This window comes from Lagenorhynchus albirostris, chromosome 14 (assembly GCF_949774975.1).
Source record: "Lagenorhynchus albirostris chromosome 14, mLagAlb1.1, whole genome shotgun sequence".
NCBI classification, from domain to species: Eukaryota; Metazoa; Chordata; class Mammalia; order Artiodactyla; family Delphinidae; genus Lagenorhynchus; species Lagenorhynchus albirostris.
This window is the reverse complement of record NC_083108.1, coordinates 16,086,536-16,109,848: the sequence shown is the minus strand read 5'-3', so window position 1 is coordinate 16,109,848 and position 23,313 is coordinate 16,086,536. Positions and strand designations below refer to the sequence as shown.

At 48.8% G+C, this 23,313-nt stretch overlaps 1 protein-coding gene across 2 annotated transcripts in view; it reads right to left on the bottom strand.

Annotated features, from left to right (window-relative positions):
• Positions 1-4,149: 4,149 nt before the first annotated feature.
• ALPK2 (alpha kinase 2) overlaps positions 4,150-23,313 on the bottom strand; it is a 128,527-nt gene continuing 109,363 nt past the window's right edge. Inside the window, exons 12-13 of one of the 2 annotated variants that reach the window (XM_060121080.1) lie at positions 19,299-19,347; positions 4,150-4,937 (exon numbers count right to left, since the gene is read on the bottom strand). In XM_060121080.1, the coding sequence (XP_059977063.1) occupies positions 4,724-4,937; positions 19,299-19,347 (263 nt within the window). In that variant the 3' untranslated portion in view covers positions 4,150-4,723. Of the gene's footprint in view, positions 4,938-10,105; positions 10,357-19,298; positions 19,348-23,313 lie in introns of those variants that run through there. The other variant, XM_060121081.1, reaches the window with a different exon arrangement.

Genomic DNA, 23,313 nt, shown 5'->3' with positions numbered 1-23,313 from the left:
TTCTCCTGTGTGAAAGACAAGGACACAATTTGGGTTGAACTGTCCCTGCAAAAACTCATACGGTGAAGTCCTAACCCCCAAGGACCTCAGAATGTGACCTGTGTTGGAGATAGGGCCTTTACAGAGGTAATCAAGTCAAAACAAAGGTCATTAGGAAGGGTCCTGATCCAGTATGACTGGTGTCCTTATAATAAGAAGGGAAAATGTGGACCCAGACACGCACCTGGGGAGAACTCCACGTGAAGATTGGACTCATGCTGCCACAGGTCAAGGAACTACCAGAAGCTAAGAAAGGGGCTGCAACAGAGCTTCCTCTATCACCGTGAGAGGGAGCATGGCCCTGCCAACACCTCGAGCTGGGTCTTCCAGCCTCCAGAAGCATAAGACAATCCATTTCTGTTGTTTAAGCCACAGTTTGTGGTACTTTGTCACAGCGGCCCCAGGAAACTAATACAGACACCAAAGAAAGTATTGTGGACAACGTAACTCTGGGAAGCAACCACTACCTTACCATTCATGTAGAGGTAGACGGAGAAAGAGGAAGGGATGGGCTGGAGAGGAAGATGGAGGTGAAACATCCCATCAGAATTGCTTCTGGTGCTAAAATGAAAGTTTGCGTCCCTAAGAAGCTGACAGACTGGTTTTTCTTAGTATCTGATGAAGACATGTAATGTTTGAAAAAAGCCTCTGAGATGATTTCTACCTTGGTCCATGTGGGCCTCTCATAAAAAGTAGAATTTTAAAAATCCTTGATCCTGTGGTACCATTTGCAGTTTAAATATTTGTTCACTGCATCTGTCAAGTTGAAGTCTGTGCTCACATGACCACACAGATGAACCTGGCAGTCCATCTTGCCTCTCAGCTCTTATAGAACAGTCTAGAACAAGCCAGTTCTCAGAGGATTTCAGAGCTGCTACAGCAGAGAGTTGGAAAACATACCCTTTGCTGGAAGGCAGAAGAGGGTTTTGTGTCTCTTTGATTTTTTAGAACTATTGAAGCCCAAGTGGCGTCTGCAGATCTAAATGGGGGAGAAATGCCCGCCTGTTCACATTTGCACACACTGGGCCAGCAGAGCAGAGCGTACACGAAGGAAGCGAGCCAGGACCGGGCCGAGGCCAGCTCCTCCCATCTGCAAACAGTTGAACACATGCCCGACACACACAGAAAACAGGATGTATATTTAGAAAAGAGAACACTGTATAATTAGAAAATCATTGTTACTTCTTTCGGCACTCTTTTTAATAAGAATCTATTGAAACCCTTTGCTATTAGGAGGCTTATCAGAAGCACGGCTGGGGAGGCGCTGATACAACAAGATAATGTGAAATATTCACACGATCCCAAACCAGACGTCTCCAGAACAGGACGCCACTGGCAAGAAGTCCTCATCTCTGCCTTCCTCATTAGTGATAAACCTGCTGTTGGAAACACCAGCCCATTTTCATGAGGTGTCACCTGCCCTTCACGGAGCTCTGCCTGGAGCCCTTTAGGCAACGGAGGTGCTTGCGTGCATGTGACAACCCTGCAGGCATCAGGCACCACATCTCCAGCTGGAAAAACCAGGCTGTTCCAGCTCCATCCCGGGCTGAGTGTCTGTTGTGTTTATAGACCTCCTAGCACCTCACACTTCCAGAGGCAGATGGGAAAAACCATAGGAACTGGATGTGGTGCAAAGTGAGCTAGAACAATGGCAACGGGTGTGGGCATTTCCGAGACCCCAGAGAAACTCCTTTGGTGTAAGAGCTCACGGCACACTCAGCCTGTTAGTTGACGGTGCGAGGAAAACTGCCATTCATCTCAGAACAGAAGGTCAAGGTTTGGGTGGCTGGACGGATGGCCAGACAGCCCCACAAAGGCCATCCCTGGGAGCACTGGCTGCGACAAATCCGACTGTGGGCACCCCTTCTGTCCTTGGTCCTCCAAATGTTTATAAACAGATGAAATCAGATTATTATAAACAATAAGGGCACTTTGAAAAATAAGCTAAGCATCTGTAAAAGGAGGCAGGGGCAGCTCCATCCAAGCCACCCTGTGGGCTGCCTGCAGAATGCCAAATCCGGGAGAAAATCCTTTCCTTTCCACTGTCTCTCCAAGTCCAAATTCAAAGCCAGCTCGGGGTGGGTGGGGGGAGGAGGGTTACAGGATGACTTTGACTTTTCATTTTGTACCTTTCAATAATTTTTTTGAACACTTGTGTTGATTTGTTTTGGTTTTTTTTTTGCAGTACGCAGGCCTCTCACTGCTGCAGACTCCCCCACCACGGAGCACAGGCTCCGGACGCACAGGCCCAGCGGCCATGGCTCACGGGCCCAGCCGCTCCGCAGCACGCGGGATCCTCCCGGACCAGGGCATGAACCCATGACTCCCACATCGACAGGCGGACTCCCAACCACTGCGCAACCAGGGAAGCCCGTGTTGATATTTTTATAATTACAAATTATTACCAAAGAGAGGGTCTTTGGTCCCACCCACACTGATGTATATACACTAATTCCAATCAAAATGTGCCCTGCGCTTTGTTCTTATGGAACTTTCTAGAGCTCCACTGCCAAATACATCTGCAGGATCTCTGCAGGGAAAGCAGGCTATAGGCTGCCTCATAGAAAAAATGAGCATTTTGTCATCTGTAGCTGGGGGAGTCATTTCAGAAGAAAAGTTGGAGATGACAGATTTTCTGAAAAGATGGGCTGTGAGTAGCTGAAGAGTTCTCTCCTTCAAATCTCTTTTCAAAACAAACATCACATCATGTCCTCTTCTTTATCTAAACCCCACGCCCGTGGAGAGCAGTATTCTCAGGCGGAAGCAGCCAGGAGTCTCCTGTGGAAGCCTGCTGCCTCGGAGGGACTGCACACGGTGACCAGCCCGTACTGGGAGTGCTGCTGCCCTGTTTCTTTGTCTCCAAGTTGCTCCCTCCCAGAACTGAAGCAGCTGGATGCCTCCTCCAGCCGACTGCTGTTTGAACTCTAGGCCTAGTCACTCCCCTCAACATTTCAGGCCCTTTCTCCCTGTGATCTAGACACCCCTCCTAAGTGTGGTCCCAGGCCAGCACGCAGATCCCCTGGGAGCGTGATGGAAATGCAGAGTCTCAGGCCCCACCCCCGACCCACCGAATCAGAGCCTGCATTTTCACAAGATCCCAGGAGGTTCGTGTCCACTTTCAGTTTGAGGAGCCCCCTCAGAGGAGGCCTAATAATCCTCCCTGGTCAGGGAGTAGTTGAAGCATCTTTGAAAACAACCAGCTATCTGAAAAGGCTACATCCTGTAGGTTTCCTCCTTTGCGCCCTTCTGGAAAAAAGCAAAACTATGGAGGCAGTAGAACAACCGGTGGCTGCCAGGAGTTGGGTCTCCAGGGAAGGAGGGAGAAATCGGTGGAACACAGGGGATTCTTAGGGCAGCAAAACGACCGTGGGTGATGCTGTGATGGTGGATACACGTCATTGTATGTGTGCCAAAACCCAGAGAGTGTGAGCACAAAGAGTGGACTGAAATGTAAACTGTGGACTTTAATGAATCATAATGTGTCAATACTGGCTCCTCAGTGATAAGAAATGTATCACACTAACGTCAGATGCGAATAATAGGGGGACATATGGAATGGCGGTAAGGGGCCATATGGGAACTCTTTGTACTTGCCACTCATTTTTTGGTACATGTAAAACTGCTCTAAAAAATAGTCTATTACTTAGACAATAACAACAACGCACTGTTGGGGCTTGAGATGTTCTTATAGTTTGGGGTGCGTGAAACAGTCGCTGAGCTGTCCTTATAGCGTTTCCTCCTGCCCAATGTGAACTGCTGTGGCCATTCTGCTCCACAGCTGGGCAGGACCCAGACTGGTAGGAAGGAGACCCCTTTGGAATGGGTGGATGGGACCAGGACCCTGTGAGCTTGTGTGTCCCAGCCAGGATTTGTACGCATCTTCCAGAGTAATCCTACATGGGGCAGCCCTAGGTTTAGGGAGCTTGGATTTAGAGAGCAAAGTAGGAAGTGGATCACACTAGAAGTAGTGCTTATAAGAATAGGGAAAAACACAGATGCAAATATTCTGTGCTCCGGGAGACGTATTAGGAAATTACTAATCCTGGAGGAATGTGAAATAGGGCACACATTCTAAAGAAAAGTGTCTGTGCTAATACATGCATCTTACGCTTTTTGTCTAAAGATGAATTTAATTAAACAGAACATTCTAACCAGATATGTGAGTAATGATGGGAAGTGGCCTGACGTTTCGGAAGCCCCCCTCCAGCTACAATAGCATAATCGACTCTAGTGCGACAGATAGACCCAATGACGGAATTCACGTTTTCTGTTGATATAGTAGCTGGATGTCCAGAAATTCTGAGGTTAGGAATGGGGGTAGGGAAGATTGGGGCTGTGGACAGACCCTGCTCAGGACCAAGTCCGTAACGAGACAGCCACGTGCAAATACACAAACAGACGCATAATGTGAGGTTGGTACAAAGGCTAACGGTATAGACAAAGATGGACTTCTTTGAGACTGACAATGGATTCAGTCTCTCCATAAGCCTGCTCACAAATCCTGCTCCGAAATCATCTCAGTGAAGACAGCAGGTGACGGCTTTGGAAGCAGCTCGGAGCACAGGCAGCTGGGAATAAGGATCGTCAGCTCTCTGCAGGCTACGTGTTCCCTCCAGGGTGTTTTCAAATTTCTACCCACAAGGCTGTGTGCTGCCAGCCGGTGACCGTTAGTTAACAGGAGATGTTAGGTTTTCTTTCCTGCTGGGGTCCCAGATGCCGTCTTCCTCACGGTTGTGCAGTTTGGCTGAATTTTGCTTTTCCCAATGCTTGGCTTCTTCTGTTTCTGGCTGTTTTGAAGCGACTTCAGCCCCAGCATTTTACAATACTTGTTACACTGGTGTAGCGCTTTAAACTGATCAATGAAGGTCATGGAACAGTTGCCTTTAAATCCTTTGTACCTGTGGGTTTGGGTGGAGGGAAACAATTTTTTTTTTTTTTTAAACAGGACCCTTCACCAATATTCAAAGAAACGTTTCAGCGGGGAAACTAATGGTGTGTGAAAATATATTTATTCCTACTTTAGGCAAGAATGGCCAAATGGTTGACATAACTACTGATAGAAGAAACAAAACCTGTGGATTGAAGTAAAGGCAAAGACCAACTGGCATGAAGTAAAGACCAAAGATTATGATCAGACAAATGTTCTAGGGGTTGACAGTTCTGCCATGTCAGCATTTTATAGCTTTTTTTTTTTTTTTTTAAGTCATAGTGACTAGTGCTGGACCATCTCCATAAAAATTAGAAGATCTCTTGGTGATCTGAAAGCCTTCCCATCCCATCCAGAGGTTCTGAATAAAGAAATCTAGAACTTTGGGGCTGGAAGAAGTTGAGTTTAGACCCTTCCACTTATCACTGAAGGAGTTTAGGCTGAGAGGCTGTGCGGCCAGCCTAAGACAGCAAAGCAAGTGGGTGTGAGAGGAGACCAGGGTGCAGCCCTCTGCGTCTCCCTCCTACAGAAGGGCTCTCTCCTGTGACAGTGCATCCTCTCCTCAGGAGGAGAAGAATCTGGGCCTTTGTCTCTGGTAGGCTCCTGGAGGGACCCTGCTGACCTGCCTGGAGTGGTCTCAGGGGCTGTTCCTTTGGGTTGGGACATTTCATATTCAAATCGTCAATGGCTGTGTTTTCACATCTCGATCGATCATGGGAGGTAAGTGTCCTCCTGAATGGACAAGTCCCCATGCCCCCAAATCTCCAAAGCCAGCAAGAGAGCTGGTGAAGGGTTGCTGAGAGGATGACGATGAGGAAATGCACACAAACCACCTAGATCAGTGCACGGCGTACAGTGGATGACGTTCAGTTAACGCTGGCCAGGCTGTATTACAGCTGTCAAGGTTATAATGGGTGCAGCCGGTAGGGGCTTCCTGTGGAAGGGACGCTGAAGCTGAGATTGAAGGATATGGGATTTGCCTGGTAAAGAGGATAGGCAGGGGTGTGGATGGCACATGAGACCATCGACATAATTTTCAGGGCCCAGTGCAAAACAAAAACATGGGTTCCTCGGGCAATAATTATTAAGACTTTCAAGATGACAACAGCAGAACATGCATTAAATGAAGCCCAGGCCCATCTGAGTGTGGGGCCTTATGTGACCACACAGCCTGCCTGCCTAGGAAACTGGTTCTGCTGGGTGTGAGTGAGTTCTGCTGCATTTGATTAATAGGGCCAAACGCTAATTGACAAAAGGAAGCCTGCAATGCTGGCATTGCGCTGAATCTGTAGCTAATGTGATTCAAGAGATTGGGCCTCCTTCATTTGCTGGTAGAAACCATAAAGGCCAACAGACCTGAATTGAATAAACTGGGACTTGTGCGCTTTTCCCTAGGAAACCCAAGCTGGGTTTTAGGCTGTTAAGGGCCTGAAAGATTTCTTTCATCTCTGAAGCCAAAGCCTCAGTGAGCAGCTCCATCCTGACGTGTTTGTTATAAATCCAGCCTGCCTCTTCCTCCTCCTTGAAGGGAAACGGCTCTTCCCCCTCTCCCTGGGAGCCCACAGTACATTTTCTTGTGAAAAATGACTCCGTTTTTAAAAGCCAAACTCCCTCGTTGAAGAAAAAGTCAGCCCAAGACAGGTGTTGACTCTAGCAGGGTAGAAAGAAATGCCACTGCCAATCATGTCATCTTTACATTTCTATCTTCTTCTGTAGGAGGTCATGAGAATGGCTGAAATAGCCTGCCTGCATTTCCTTGTTGCCTGAGCACGCCCTGGCGGGATGCGAGGCCACTTGGACCTGTGACTGTCAGATGGAATGGAAAGCCTAATCCCATCCTCCTGCCAGGGAGGCCCCACTTGTCTCACACGATTCCTGAGCTTCTCAAACTAGGATGATCAAAGGCAGCCTCCCTATAGAAGCACATTGGAAACTAGTCAAGGTCATCTGTCTAAAGCTGCCTTGAGGCTTGTAGACGTTCAGACAACACCTAGTCTCAGCAGAGAAGAATCACTCGTTGCACTGCAACCTCCCAGAAAATTTGCTAATTGCTTCTTAAGCCCAGCCTGGCGGTCAAGTGTATAATGCTGCGTAACAAATGGTCCCTTACATAATGGTTCCCACCTTCTGAAATGGGAATGGCTGAGTTTGGGACAAAGGAGCAGGACTTCTGGGCAGCCCAGCTGGGTGGAGCCCAGATCTCTTCCTAGGAATCTAGCACCTTCTTTAGACTCCTCCGGGAAAGCCAGAGTAGGCAGCAGAGACTGGGGCCGATTTTACTACAGAAGGCCGCACACAGAGAGGGCAAGGCCCTAGAGTGAAGGCAGCTTTGCTCAGGCAAGGAGCCCCTGACTCAGCCCCTGGCTTCCTTCAAGCCCCAGCTCGAGTGCATTTCTGTGGAGCCTCCCCCCTCTCACACCATGAGAAGAAATCTCTCCAGCATCTTCCCTGTATCCCTGTGAGAACTACACCCACTTCTCAGAATTCAGGGTATGCCTTCCCGTGCACAGACTGTTCTCCCCCAGGACACTACTTTATGTCCAGAATACCTGTCTAGGGAGGCTTTTCCATAAAGGTCAAGGGAAGAAATGAATGCATGCCGGCCCCATCCTCAGAGCTGCCTCACCTCGGCCCAGGGCATCTCCAGATCACACTGCTAAACTTCCTTTTCTCTCTCCGTCTAATTTTGGACTCTCAAATGGGCCTCCCGGGCAATATGGAACATCCCTCCCCAGCTATCTCAGGTGTAGACTATTTTTGCTACCTAGCATCTGCAGAATTAAAAATCTTTCTCCTTTCTCAATTTGGTCTCTTCTCAGCCAGGGCTGCTGGGCTTCTATTTGACCTCTTATTCTCTCAAACTCACAGCCATTGCTGCTGCCTGGGAAGAAAATAGGGCAACATCGTTTGTGTTCCTAGATCAGTTAACCCAGAGTTTTTCCAAAGGACACAAGTTCAATTACACCAAGTGCTCGTACACCCAAGAAATGAAAAATCCAGGCTCTCCTGCTTGTGGTCCACTTTGCATGCCACGTGTGCCATCTGCCACCCTCAGGACTGGAGGGGACCACAAATTTGAAGCATCATGACATCTCTCCAGCAAGGTCCCCATTGCAGACACTCGCCATTGTTGTTCTTGTTGGATGAATGTATTGGGTCGAATAGTGTCTCCCCCAAAAGTCATGTCCTTCCCAGAACCTCAGAACGTGGCCTTATTTGGAAATAGTGTCATTGCAGATGTCATTAAGATGAGGTCATACTGGAGTAGAGCGGGCCCTTAATCCAATAAGGGCATCTTACTGGTGTCTGTGTAAGAAGAGGAGAGGATATAGACACACAGGGAGAATAGCACGTGACAACAGAGGCAGAGATGGGAGCCGTAATCTACAAGTCAAGGAACGCTGAGGATGGCAACGACCTCTGGAACGTAGGAGAGAGGAGGGGACACATTCTCCCTCAGAGCCTCCAGGAGACACTAACCCTGCTGCCTGACTCTGGACTTTCAGCCTCCAGAACTGGGAAAGGACACATTTCTATTAAGCTACCCGGTTTTGTGATCATTCATTCTGGAAGCCCAAGGAATCTAATACAATGGGAGAAAATAACCTTGTATTTGAGAACTTTCTCACACATTTCCATTTTTAGAAACCTTAGTTCTATTGAATTTTATTAACGGAATCTTTGTATCCTTATCCTCAAATTAGTATAATTTTCTAGCCCATCGCTTTAAATTATCCACCTTCTCTCACAATCTCCAAGCACGGAACAATAAATTTATTCTACTGAACGTCATCCAGCAGAGTATTTTCGTAAATATCTTGCCCCCTGGATGGGAGCGGGGCATACACATCACGCAGGGGCCTTGCTAAAGTGCTGGCTTGGAGTGAGGAGGTCTGGGGTGGGGTCTGAGATGCTGCATTTCTAACAAACTCTGAACCCATGCAGATGCAGGGACCCCCCTTGGAGTAGCAAGGAGACTAAAGAGTGAGCGATCTCACATCATCCTTCTTTGACTTCAGAAACCTCTTTAAATTGGAAACTGGATCTCTTTCCTTCTTGACGTTTGTGTCATACAACTTTGTAAAATCACTGTCACAATCCCCTTCAGGAGGAGCCAGGAGGCTATCTTTACATCCTGCCTTCGCTCCACACAGATTTATTCAGCTTTTCACCATTTAGTATTATGTTGGCTGCGGGTCTGTCACAAATGGCTTTTATTATGGTGAGATACGTTCCCTCTATACCCACTTTTTTCTGCATCTATAGAGACGATCATGTGGGCTTTGTCTTTTCTTTTGTTGATGTGGTGTATCACGCTGATTGATTTGCATATGTTGAACCATCCTTGTGACCCTGGAATGAATCCAACTTGATCATGGTATATGGTCCTTTTTTTTTTTTTATGGTCCTTTTTATGTGTTGTTGGATTCTGTTGGCTAATATTTTGTTGAGGATTACAGATTTATTCAAAATGTGTTGGAAACCGTGCTAGGCTGACTTCTTGCTTAAAAGGGAGTCCCCTTGGGCTTCCCTGGTGGCGCAGTGGTTGAGAGTCCGCCTGCCGATGCAGGGGACACGGGTTCGTGCCCCGGTCCCAGAGGATCCCACTTGCCGCGGAGCGGCTGGGCCCGTGAGCCATGGCCGCTGAGCCTGCGCGTCCGGAGCCTGTGCTCCGCAACGGGAGAGGCCACAACAGTGAGAGGCCCGCGTACCGCAAAAAAAAAAAAAAAAAAAGGGAGTCCTGTTTCCTCTCCTGCTGATAATGGATGGCACAGCCTTTCGGACTCATAGGAAAACCACCACTTGACAGCAATGGTCGGCTTCTCCCTCAGCTTAGCACAGATTCCCTGTGCAATTTACTGCCTCCAAACACGCCCAGAGAGGGGAGGGGGTGGAGCAAAGCTGCAGAAAACTCCCACCTCTGGCTGCGTGGAAGAAATCAAGGTTCTTGTCTGGCTTAATAAAGGGCTCGTTTAAAGAAAACTCGGTGAGACAAGAAAAACCTATAGAAAGTCCCCACACATTGGTAACCCTTTTAGAAGCAAGCCAGAAACTATTTATAACAGAGGTTTTAGTCTGAGATGCTTTCTAAAGAAAATTTTAATTTATGAGGAAGGGCTAGAAGGACTTGGAATTCAGGTTGAGGATGGCGGGGAGGAATTGAAAGAAATCCCCTAGTTTGGGGAGGGGGTGTGCGTGTGCCGCGTCTGTGTGCAAAATAAAGCCGGGGCTGAGTTTAGGAACAGGTAGAATCGATTGTCACCTACGTGGAAAAGAAAGGGCGCTAAGGGAGCTGCCCGCTCTGGAACCATCTAGTAATTCCTGCCATCCCATCAGTATCTCCATTTCTTCATGTTTGTTCATTCATTTCTTCATTCACTGGGCACCAGCTGTATGGCAGACATCGTAGGGGGATTAAAAAGGATTAATAATGTACGTGGCTCTTTTCCAGAAAGCTGGCATCTTGCAGGGGAAACGGACACGTAAACAAATAATTACATTATGCTGTGATAAAGGGCTCCAGTAACCCAGGGATGTGATTTTTTCCCCACTGCCTGGTGGGTTCTAAGGACGTTTCATGGAGGAATAATGGCTCTGGGATTATGTGGCAGGGGTAACAGCATGGACAAAAGTTCAGAGGATGTTCCGAGCAGACCAGGCGTCCTGAGGAGAGACGAGGCCGGAGGCCGTTTGTGGAAGGTTCATAAGCCATGCTGTCACTTCTCTTGTGGGTACTCAGTGTTTCCCAAAATACGTTCCAAGGAACAAGAGCCCCATAAGATGCTTTGAAAAAAATAATAATTCTGTGTTGTAAATACTGTGAAAAATGCTATATAATCGCTCTCCTTGCCCCCTTGGGGTTCAAAATACACACCGGCTCTTGAAAGACCCTGTGAAGTCTCACACGGAGGAAACCTCCTACACTTATTCAAGCCAGGTCTCCCAGATTATTTGACAACAGCCATCTTGTTTTCACACGACCACTTTGCAAGCTGCTACCGTAAGAGTCACTGGGCCTTCTTGGGGGGGACGATGTACCGTAACCAAATCCGTTGCCCAGAGAAGTTGTATTCTGCTCCCGTCTCCAAGCTGACCTTGGAGGTCCCCTCTAGACAGGGGACCTCAGCCCCCAAACACCATGGGAAGCCCGGTCCAGCCAGCACCACCCACCCCGGCGTCCCCATCGCCAGGGCCTCCTGGTGGTCGTCTTTGCTTCTCGCCTTGTCCGGGGCGCATGCCATGGCCACCCCGGGTGTCAGTCAGATCACGGTCACACAACGGCTCAGAAGGCTCCACGTCCCTTAGAACAAAGCCTGGCTCCTTCGCGTGGCTGCCAGCCTCTCTGTCCTTCTCGAGGCGCCACAGCCCCTGCCCTCAGGCCTCCGTTAAGCAGGAGCCACGGTGCCTCCGTGGAAACAAGCCCCGGCACTTCCTTCCCTACAGCCGCCCAGGCTGGGAGAAAGCCGGAGCGCAGCGGCACGCCCACGGTCTGGTTCTCGGCTTCTGCCAGCAAGGCCATTCCAGCAGCCCTGCACACTTGCCAGCCTTCTGCTCTGACGCCTTCTGAAGGCGCCCCAAATCCAGGGGGGCCTCTGTGATGTGAACCCTAGGGCGAGGGAGCAGACAGGGGCCCCAGGGGAGAAGAGGGGGCCCCAGATGTCTACTATGGGTCCGTTCTTGAGGCCGGGAGGCCCGTCCCCGTGGCTGTGCGGGAAGCATGCGGTCCTCGCCTTAATATCTGAAATGGAATCTGAAGCTGGGACCCAAGAGAGCCAAGGAGGGGATACGGGGGACAAGACAGCATGAAACAGGCAGTCTGAGACTGAGCTGCTGTCCCGGGCCACAGAGCTCCGACCCCCAAAGCCCCATCCTCATTCCACCTGCGTATGGGGAGCCCCTTCAGGGCCACAGGGCCCGGAAGGTAAGGCGAGAGCATCAGCCTCGTCAGAAGAGCACCTGCTCCGATGTCCAGGGTGCGGGGAGGGTGGCGTGGAGGCCGCCCTGGACAAGCCCTGAAACCCTCAGGCAGGGGCTTCTCCTCTGAAACGGACTCTATTCAGCCCCGCAGTCTGTACCCCTACGGGCTGCTTCTCTTCGGCCTTTTTAGATGCACACACATACCCCCCATGCCTTTTTCTAGTGGCATCTCCCTCTTCAATCCCGGTAACCTGGAGCCCCACCACTGCACTTTGTGTAGACCTTCCTGAAGGCACTGTAGCTTTTTTCCAGACAATTCTGGCCTTCACCCAGCCCTATCCTCTCAGGCGCTCGTCCTCCTGCTGTCTACCAGCCTGTCCTGCAGGGGGCGGTCTCGAGTCCATCAATCTTTCGAGATCTTTCAGTTCAGACTTGTCTCTGAATCTGGAAGACAAACGACTAGGGGCCTGGCTGTGTCCCTCTGGTTCTGGGCATGGACCGGGCAGGGGGGTAAATAGTGAGTAGTGTCGGGGAAGTGGGAGGAAGCCCATGGCTCCAACTCCAGTCACTTCAACAGAACTGTCTTTTGTGAGACTTTGGACAGGAGGCCAAGAGACTGCCATGCTATTCCCGCTCTGTGGACAGGCTGGGTCCTGGCTGGCTCTTGGGCCCAGGAGACTCTGAACACCCACTAGGAGCATTGCCAGTAGTGCCAACCTCGCCAAAATTGTGAAGAGAATAAAGTGTTCCCATCATGGGCCTCCACATCTCCTTGACGGCAAAGACTGGCCAATAAACCAGCCACTGGCCAAGTAGCTCTGCTACATAATGTCTTGATCGGATTTAAATGAGATGCCTGCTGCCTTCCAGGGTAGGTGACAGCAGTGGCAGAATGGGAAGGCTGATATTTGGGGTGTGAAAGTGCCTTTATTAGGTCCCTTAGGCCTGTGAGACTGGTCCCCTAGAGCCTGGTGTTGGTGAGACAGCTAGAACATCCGGGATCCACAGCGACACGGGCCTGCTGTGCAAAGCACTGAAAGGATGTCAGGAAATTCTGTTCCAAATCCCTTTGTTTCCTCCCCTCCTGGAAGATTCGTGTGTTGCATTAAATAGTTGCCCAGAGTCACCACACACACACACACACACACACACACACACACACGGCCCCGTGTGCACACGGGCACACCCCCGAGCCTATTCTCAGGGTGTGTTTCTTGAATATTAGATCCCGTTTCCTTCCACCCACAAGTATGTTTCGGCCCTTCCTCTCCAGGCAGGGTGGTGTCTCGGGATGGTGCCTGGGTTAAGCCTCCCAGGTGGCGGCCGCCGCTCTGTCTGCTCACAGCACACAGGGCTCCGTGGTGGGCTGCTCTTAGCATGGATGGCTGATCCTTTTTCTGGAACTCAGCTGACTGAATGTGGGAGGCTGTGTTCATTTTTCCTGTTTCATGGCTCATAGGACATCACGCTGATGCCAGGAGAGCCTGCTTTCTTGAGGCAGTTGTCCTCACTGTGCTCCTGCCTTGATATTTGGGCCCTATCACCTCACATTTGCCGCTTAGCGAGAACAAGCCATTCGTGAGTCTCTGCAGGGTCTCCTGAATTTGGCTTCCACGTCAGGGATGCCTGACACATGCCACGTATCCTATGCATGACTGTTCTTTCTTCCAGAGGTAGAGCCACGATGCCGGCTGGCAGCCTGGTGGCCACAGGGAGGGGTTCCTCTGTGGTTATTCATATCGATCCTATTTTTGGTTCAATGCTTACAGACTGGGAAGAAATCTGCTCAGGGTACTTTTCTTTGTTTTTCACCAACGTGAAGTGGGCTTTTCGGGGGAGAGATTACAGAAGACAAAAGCGTTGGCTCTGGTGCCCTCTGGTGGCTGAATCGCAATATCACCATCTCCCCAGAAACTCAACTGCTGGCTGGGGACAGGTGTGTGTGTTTGCAGGATCCACTGTGACATGTGCAGCTCTGCTCCCCAACAAGTGTTGGTATACACTGATTTTAGTTTGATTAGGTTAAATTTCCAAGTCTTCGGGTATGGAATTAGTCATTTTCTCCTCCTCTCCCTTCAGAGAACTCTAAATGCTCAAGCGATTTCAAATCAGAAATATGTTCGACAGTGCCGTTAGTATCTTGGGTCTGCCTAGAAAATGTATTATTCGATGTTGAAGAGATCCTATTTGCCACACTTTGTAACATGAAGTTTTGGTACGCAACACTGCCGAAGGATTGTAGGTATTGGGGTACAGCATTCTTTTTTTTTTTTTTTTTTTTTTTTTGCATTACGCGGGCCTCTCACTGTTGTGGCCTCTCCCATTGCGGAGCACAGGCTCGGGACGCGCAGGCTCAGCGGCCATGGCTCACGGGCCCAGCCGCTCCGCGGCATGTGGAATCTTCCTGGACCGGGGCATGAGCCCGTGTCCCCTGCATCGGCAGGCAGACCTCTCAACCACTGTGCCACCAGGGAAGCCCTGGGATACAGCATTCTTATCGCTGGCTCACAGGACAATATGCCATGCTTCAGTTGTAAGGCTCATACCACCAGGTAAAGTTGCATTAAAATGAATAAGTCATGACGGTCCCCTATTTTCTTTTATAAGATTATAAATAGCTTACCCTTCAAATAGTATTATGACTTCACTAAACAAGAGAACAAGCCAGGTCCCATTTACTGGGGCGTCCACAGTCAAACACAGGGTTCAGGTTGAGTCACAGGGAATATTTTCTTTAGATGAAAATAAGTGGCTCCTCTTCCTGAAGAAGATCCTGACCACTGCCAGCCAAAAAGGGTGGAGCCTAAATTTGGGAGATTTTCTTCTTTCTGGTTTAAATTTATTATCATCATTGTTAATAATTATTAAAGTAAGTCATACCTGCCTCCTCACTGTTTCTCCTGTCCATACCTGGTGTTCTTTTTCATGCGATTAAAAGAACATGTGTAATGCTGCCTACGTGGAGCGCTGCTTCTTAGGACGGGGGCACCCGTTCCCTAGGCTTCCGGAGAGCGGGCCACTCTCCCTCTCCAGCACGGATGAAGGACGCCTGCGCAGGCTGCTCGCTAAGAATTAAGAGAAGGGGCTCAGTGCTCAACCACCAATCTCCTCTCCTGCTGTCTGGAAACCCTGTGGCATCTGCCAGGCTCCCCAGTCTTTCCTTCCCCTGCTCGAGGTTGCTTCCCACCTGGACTTCTTTGCCTGTCTGTAAGCTGCCTTTGCACTTGAACCCTTTGCAAGTCTCTCCCATTGCCTGGTCTCCATTCTGCAGCTTTGACTTTCACTCGAGTTTCTTCAGTGGCACCCCGCCTCCTGTCCCTCGGGGCCCCGTACCCCATGTAGGGCTGCGCCTATAAACAGGGCTGCCGCCTTTCCCTGCACCTCTGCTCCTCACGTGGCAAGTAAGAAGGCGGGATGGACCCAGCCCCCAGGGGCCTCCGAAGACATCTCCCAGACCCTGCCCCTTGTCCTCTGGTCAGAGAAGCTTCCCCTTTTATCAGTTTTTGGAGGAAAAAGAAAAAAATGTGACTTCAAATAAAAGTTTTTTAAAAACACAATGGACAAGATGATCTAATACTCCTAATATCTAATCTTTCTCAGACACTTCAGAATTTCCTTCTCTCCCACCCCCTCCTTGGGAGGGAGGCAGTAAGTAACACTTAATAGACAACATTGTGCACTGGCCTCCAGCTACCAGCTCTAATGGGTGCTGGGCAGCTGTCCCAGGCCAGATAAGTCACATTAAAGCTGAGAACAAAACCAAAGGGATTGGATTTCTTTTTTAAATTAGGAGGAGAAAAAATATGGTCTGGGTTCCTGGAAGCCGTTAAGATGCTTTTAAAAGATATCTTAAATCATCACTCTTATGCTTGCCTTAGTTTTTGAAACTTCTTGGGCAGGTTTCTGCTTTGTTTTGGTAGACAGTTGTTCCAAATAATGGTATGGAATTTGCCTACCCTGGGGTCAGGCTGGGGCATGGGTTGGGGGGAAGGTATTTATGAAGCATGTACTGAGCTTCAGGTACTGGATGCAGATGAACTGGGGGAATCTTTCTTTCTTTTTTTTTTTTTTTGGCGGTACACGGGCCTCTCACTGTTGTGGCCTCTCCCGTTGCGGAGCACAGGCTCCGGACGCGCAGGCTCAGTGGCCATGGCTCACGGGCCCAGCCGCTCCGCGGCATGTGGGATCTTCCCAGACCGGGGCACGAACCCATGTACCCTGCATCGGCAGGCGGACTCTCAACCACTGTGCCACCAGGGAAGCCCGAACTGGGGGAATCTTCAAGACAACCCCATGTCCCCATTCTGTAGATCAGTGGCTTTGAGAATGTCAGGTCTCATGTCCACAGAGCTGGTAAGATAAGAACCCAGCATTCAAACCAGGTCTGGATGAGGCCTGAATTTTTAATGTTCTGCAAATATGGAGCCTGTAAAGGAAAGCTTTAACTTGGGAATTTTTTCTGGGGTCCAGGAAAAGTCCTTCGTAAATAGGGGTAACATATATTTTCTCAATGGGGAAACTTATCCAGGACAAATGAGTAACTAGACAGGATGCTAGGATGGCAGGCATGAAATAGTACTGTCCTGGGCAAATCAGGCTGTACTGTCACCCTTTTCATCACATGGGCAAATTCCTATGACACCAAGAAGAAAGGCCACCACTAGAAGAATCAGAAGTAAGTGGCAGGACCGAGAACTGAACCCAAGTCTTCTTCTAAAAGCCCTGTTCTCCTCACTACGTCATACTCCCCGCCTGATGTGCTCTCTTCACAAGCCCAAGGCCATAACCCAATTCCCTGACCCATATGACAGGGCTCCGGTCAGCAAGGGGGATGGAGTGTGGAGATAGGAAAATACAATTTTGTGTTGGAACTGAGCAGATTTTGAGAAGGAAAATATGCCAACTGCATCTTAGTTCTAAAACCAAATTAGAAGCTTTTGCGTAGTTGGTGAGAACTTCATGAATCAGACTTATTGATCTGTAGGTTAAAAGAGAGTGGTCCCCTTTCCACTTTTTTCAAATCCCTCTACTTTTCTCCATCCTCCATACACTAATTGAAAATTAGTGTACTTGTTAAAGCACTGCTGATGCCAATGGTCTGAAATAACCAGAAAGCTCAAGTAAATAAGTTGTTCCCAGCTGTAGGAGAGTGAGCTATATTAACCATGCTATTTTATTGTCCGTGTTTCTGACACTTTGACATCCGGGGCTTTGCTGGCCCTGGAGAGACTCCCCTTCCCAGGGTTAGCCAATTCCTAGAGATAGTAAATGACTGGCCTTCTAGAATGCCTTTCATATGCCAACTAACCCATCTGCAGCCTACTCCCACCATCTCCTCTATTGGGGTCTCACACTCTGGGCCACTATCCACCCGCCCTAATCACCCCAGGGCAGGTACCAGATGAGCCCAGACAACCGGACACCGCAGAGCCTGCTGGAACTTTTCAAACGAGTCAATTCCAAGCTTGCTTACCCAGCCCCACCTATTCCTTCCCTCCAAAACCACAGTAAAAGCTCTCATCCATGTTTTCCCCTCACTCCTTCTGCCTCCTGACTGACCCTGGTGCTTCCCCATGTGGCCCCCCATGGCCTGGCAAGCCCCCTCATCTTGGGAACTGTGAACAACTCTTTTCAGTGGCAATTGTCCCCTGATCTGTCAGCTTCATCATATCTGAACCACAAGTAAGCCTACTTTAATTGAAGTATAGCTGATGTACAATATTACATGTTACAGGTGTACAATATAGTGATTCACACTTTTTAAAGATTCTACTCCATTTATAGTTATTATAAAATATTGGCTATATTCCCCATGTTGCACAATATATCCTTGTAGCTTTTTTTTTTTTTTTGCGGTACGCGGGCCTCTCACTGCTGTGGCCTCTCCCGTTGCGGAGCACAGGCTCCAGACACGCAGGCTCAGCGGCCATGGGTCACAGGCTTAGCCGCTCCGCGGCATGTGGGATCTTCCCAGACCGGGGCACGAACCCGTCTCCCCTGCATCGGCAGGCGGACTCTCAACCACTGCGCCACCAGGGAAGCCCTTGTAGCTTATTTTATACCTAATAGATTGTACCTCTTAATCCCCTACCCCTATCTTGCCCCTCCCCCCTTCTCTCCCCCCACTGGTAACCACTAGTTTGTTCTCTATATCTGTGAGTCTGCTTCTTTTTCGTTATATTCACTAGTTTGTTGCACTTTTTGGATTCCACGTATAAGTGATACACAATGTCTTTCTGACTTATTTCACTTAGCATAATGCCAAGTCCATCCATGTTGCTGCAAATGGCAAAATTTCAATCTTTTTTTATGGTTGAGTAGTATTCCTTCGTGTATATATATACCACATCTTCTTTACCCATTCATCTGTTGATGGACACTTAGGTTGCTTCCATATCTTGGCAACTGTAACTAATGCTGCTATGAACATTGGGGTGCATGTATCTTTTGGAATTAGCGGTTTTAATTTTTTTGGATATATACCCAGCAATGGAATATCTGAGACATATGGTAGTTCTATTTTTAGTTTGAGAAAACTCCATACTAAAACCTCCATTTTAAAACACACACCATCCCTTCTAAAAGTCACTTGCTTGCCCCCCCCACCCACCCATTTCTTCCTCCTTACAAATGGTCCTAGTACATGGGAAAAGCAGCAGTGGGAGAAAGCATGGTAGCTCCAACCTGGAGCTTTATTTTCACAAAGAACCTCAAATAGCCTGCTCTCTCCTCATTAGTGGTCAAGCAAAGCAGTGAGAAGAGACAGTTTGCTCAAGAGATACCCCAGTGAAATGTTATCTTAGTGCTCTCCGGGCACACCCCACAGTGAGCAAAGCAACTCCCTATGCTAAATTAGGAAATCAATACCACTGACAACAACCGTAGTCACTAATCACAGCCCTTCCATAGCCATTTGCCCCTGTAATCAATCATCAACATGGGAGTCTGGGAGCCGCCTAAAATACTTTTGAGTGAAAAGTATGGGGAAAATACATTAGAAATATGCAAATTGAGTTCACTCAGTTGCAAAAATAGAATTTTTAAAGAAGCTTCTAATAGTGAAGATATTAAATATAGAAAAACAGAATATTCCTAGTTAAAAGGAGTCCCAATAATGCTGGCATTTCCCACCCCCCCAACCATGGGCCACCTGTTAGTAATCAATCTTGAAATGTGTTCAGAGTTCTTATTTGTTTCAAAGTTAGGAAAACACATGTGTTTCCCTGGGAGGACAAAGTCCATGAATATTTTAGGTAAGTGAGAGAAGTGAACTGAATTCATCCCAAGAACATCTGTCTTTCGCAGTTAGGACAAGAAATCTCCTCTGCCCACATCAGCCTAACAGCATCTGCCCGGTAGGTGTTTGGAAACCCAGAGGTGAGTGATGTGCACTTGATTTTTTTCTTCTACTCACCCTTTAGCCAATGTTGCTATGCCAACGTCAGTCAACTTCATTCCTACACCTATGGGAAGAGAGAGCAAAGACGGGATTTGTGTTACACGGGTCTCCTCAGAAAAGAGGGACCATCTATTCACAGGGAGGGGTAGCGTCAGCCCCATCATCATTTCCCTTCCTGCATAAACACATACTTTCCTCCTTGTTTCCATCAGCAGAAGCTGACAGCCTTTCAGACGTGCATCCTGCTTTACGGGAGCATAGTGGGCAAGGCAGGCTTCTGAGGCAGCCGGTCAGGGGAGCAAGGGGCGGGGCCTGCTGCCTCACCACACATGCCCTTTACAGCTCCGGAAACGAAAGTGCTGTCCTCTGCCTGCCTGGACCACTGCCTCTGCTGGAGGAGGGAGGCCTGTCACTTGTCCCAGGAGTTCTCTCCCCAGAAACGCTCTGATTTGGGCTTAGGCCTGTTCTGTGTTCTTCATCAAAAGCGGAAGCCCTTGTACAACAGTGAGAGAGTTCCAGGTGGCCTTTGTTCAGTTCAAGGCCAGACTCCAGACACACAATTGCCCATCTCCAGAAAGATGGCATTCCGGTTCAGGACTGACGGTTTTCTGGGTCGGCTTTAGACCCAGGGAAGCACTACTGAGTTATGTGCAGACTTTTAACCATCGGCCTGGAGATGTCACGTGCGGTCTGACCTTTTGATGCTTATCCCAACCTCTCTCCATTAAGCCATTGGAAGTTGCGGGATGGGGGGCGGGACACCCAAGCAACAAAACAGCTGCCTGAGCTTCCCACGCTGGTCCCTAAACAAGCTGTAGGCATCCCTGGTAGAATCCCATGCACTCAGGAGTCCTTTTGCTTCTCCCCTCGCAGCAGGAGCAGATGGGAGAGTGGCTAAGGAACCAGGGATTCAAAGAGAATGAAAGTCCTACTGTCTCGCAAGGTGGGGAAGGGCAAGGTTGCTGTCACCTTCTGCAATCGAAAAGCGCCATCCTTTCTCACCCAGGTCTGGAAGAAGGCAATCCTCTCTGATGCCCAGAGCGCGGACAGCCTCCGGCCTTTCCAGAATCTCCTTGCCAGACCAGCTACCGTTTCTGCTCCTGCCTCTCTAGGGTCGTGGCTGTAGGTACCAGCTCCGACGCTGTGGACCGCTGCCTTAATCTCACCCATGCCGTCTAGTGACCGGCCTTTTACGGCAGGGCATGGGGTCCATGATGCTATGCCACCTGAGCCTCGCCTCCTCTTCTCTGGCCCCCGACTCTTGTCCCACCCGGGCCAGGCTGTGGTCACTATATTCCCCAAGGCCAGCCGGCGACTTGCTCACTGAAGGGCCTGGCGGCCCAGAAACCAGTCTGGGCTGTGGACGAAGGAACCAGCATCCCTGGCAAAAGCCAACCCTGGGGGTCAGGCCTGATGGCAACTTAGTTCCATGGGTCTCCCTCATATAAGCACTGTTTTCTGAGGCTCAGAAAAGGGCAGCTAGGGACTTCCCTGGTGGCGCGGTGGTTAAGAATCCACCTGCCAATACAGGGGACATGGGTTCGAGCCCTGATCCTGGATGATCCCACGTGCCGCAGAGCAACTAAGCCCCTGCACCACAACTACTGAGGCTGCGAGCCACAACTACTGAGCCTGCGCACCTAGAGCCCGTGCTCCGCAACTAGAGAAGCCACCGCAATGAGAAGCCCGTGCTCCTCAAAGAGTAGCCCCGCTCCCCGAAACTAGAGAAAGCCCACGTGCACCAATGAAGATCCAATGCAGCCAAAAATAAAAAAAATTAAATTACAAAAAAGAAAAGGACAGCTAAAGCGTTAATTTTCTGATTCAGCAATGTCTGCCTGGAGTGAGGCAAAAATACATGTCATGCTGCTGTTCAGACAGAAGCAAAGAGCCCTGCTTTTCTGCAGGGCACCTGGGAGCTAAATTAGACACAGCACTTTGAGGGAACCAGTAAGCATTTTAAAAGCTTTCACAGTTGGCAACTAATTCATCTCATTCTTTCAAAGCTGCTAACAACTAAAGCACATGTGGAAATGCTTCACATAGTTTTTATGATAGGAACTGGGCTTAAAAAAAAAAAACGACTCCAAACTGCAAAAGCCCTCTTTGGGCATCTCGTTTCGTGGAAAAGTTGTACTTAAAAAGTACAGCTCTAAGCCGCATAGAAGTCCAATTTTCAAGAGCCATTTGGCAAAAGGTCCTTGAGCTTGGGAATTGCTTTTCCTCAATTCTCACAATTACCAGCTGTCACTGATGTTTGGAAAAGTAGAATTTGATTTTCAAAAGGAAACTTCTCTCTTGGTTTTCTAGTTTGCCAGCAATTCAACAAAGGTTACTAAGGGTCTCTAGAGGATAATAATTTAGATTATAGTGTGCAGCTATTAAACCAAGTTGGGGATAATAGTCATCTACAGGTTGTTTCTGACGGAAGGTAGGAAGAAGGCAGTATTACAGTTTGTCCTCCAGAACTCGAGTTCTTGGGTTATTTGGGTGACAGCTTCTTAGGAAGCCCAGTGGTCTCCGGTGTGTGCAGATCTTAGGGCCAAATCACAGGCTCACCTTTCACCCCACTGACCTGCAGGACTCGCCACAATCTCATCAACAAGCCGAGGCAACCAGGAAGAGAATAACTTAAGAGTCTGAGAAAGTGAGACTGGAGCTTGGGTTTGTTTGGGATTTTTAAATCCTAATTCCAGTGTCTTAGTAAAATTATAAAACGTGGGGATCGCTTAGAGAATGGATGTGTGATCTTGTGCCACAGTGATGATGACAATAGTAAGATCCTTCCCAGCAGCAGCGGAGAGTAAATAAACACCCTTAGGAAACACCATGCCATCACTTTCAACCACACACGTCATTTACGTCATTAGGTCATTCCACTACAGCTGTTTGCTAGTGACTGGAAGCAAAATTAACCGTGCACGAAGCTCCGGAGTGTTGCTTTTCAGTAGATGAACTGTATTTAATGCAAAATTAACTCTGAAGGAGGAAAGATGGGGAAGTCTCAACAGTTGCACAGTCTAATTAAAATAGCTGTCTGTTTAAGGCCGTATTGTCTGTGTGTGGCAGCCAAGTCTCTTCAAAAGTGAGTAGGGCTTCCCTGGTGGCACAGTGGTTGAGAGTCCGCCTGCCGATGCAGGGGACGTGGGTTCGTGCCCCGGTCCGGGAAGATCCCACATGCCGCGGAGCGGCTGGGCCCGTGAGCCATGGCCCCTGAGCCGGCGCGTCCGGAGCCTGTGGTCCACAACGGGAGAGGCCACAACAGTGAGAGGCCCGCGTACCGCAAAAAAAAAAAAAAAAAAAAAGTGAATGGATATGGCTGGCTTCAACTTGCAGATCAGCCTCCCCTGCGAGTCTATAACATTGCACTTCCCAGCTGACCTCAGAGGAGTCCCTCACAGGAGCCTTTGACATTAAGGGATACTTGGAAATCTTGCAAATTTGTAAATGAGTTTTAGTGGAAAGAGTTTGGGGTTCAGAGTCAGAAGCAGTCTTGGAGTCTTGGACCCCTCTTCTTCTGAGTGAGCTGGGGATTAGATTATTATCTCCCAGCCTCTGTTTTCTCATCTGTAAAATGGGGATCATAACATCTCTTTGGCAGGGTTATTATGAAGATTAAACAAAAAATAGGGAAAAATGAGTGCAGACAAAAACTGGTGAAATCCACGTAAGGTCTGTAGTCTTGTTAATTACATCGTGCCGATGTGAGTCTCCTGGTTTTGATAGTGTACTGTAGGTATGTAAGGTGTTATCGTTAGGCAAAGCTGGGTGAAGGGTACATGGGGACCCCTCTGTACGTTTTTGCAATCTCTCATGCCTATGGTTATTTCAAAAGTTTTTTAAAATAGGGAACTCTTACTATGTGTCCATGCTGCGCTAAATGTCTTGCTATCTCATTTCATCCTCCCAACCACCCCACGTGGAAATTACTGAGGCACAGAGAGGTAAGTGGTTTGCCCAAGGCTAACAGCTAGAAAGTGGAGGTGCAGGAAATAGAACCCACAGGCATTCTTGCTCTTCACCACCATGA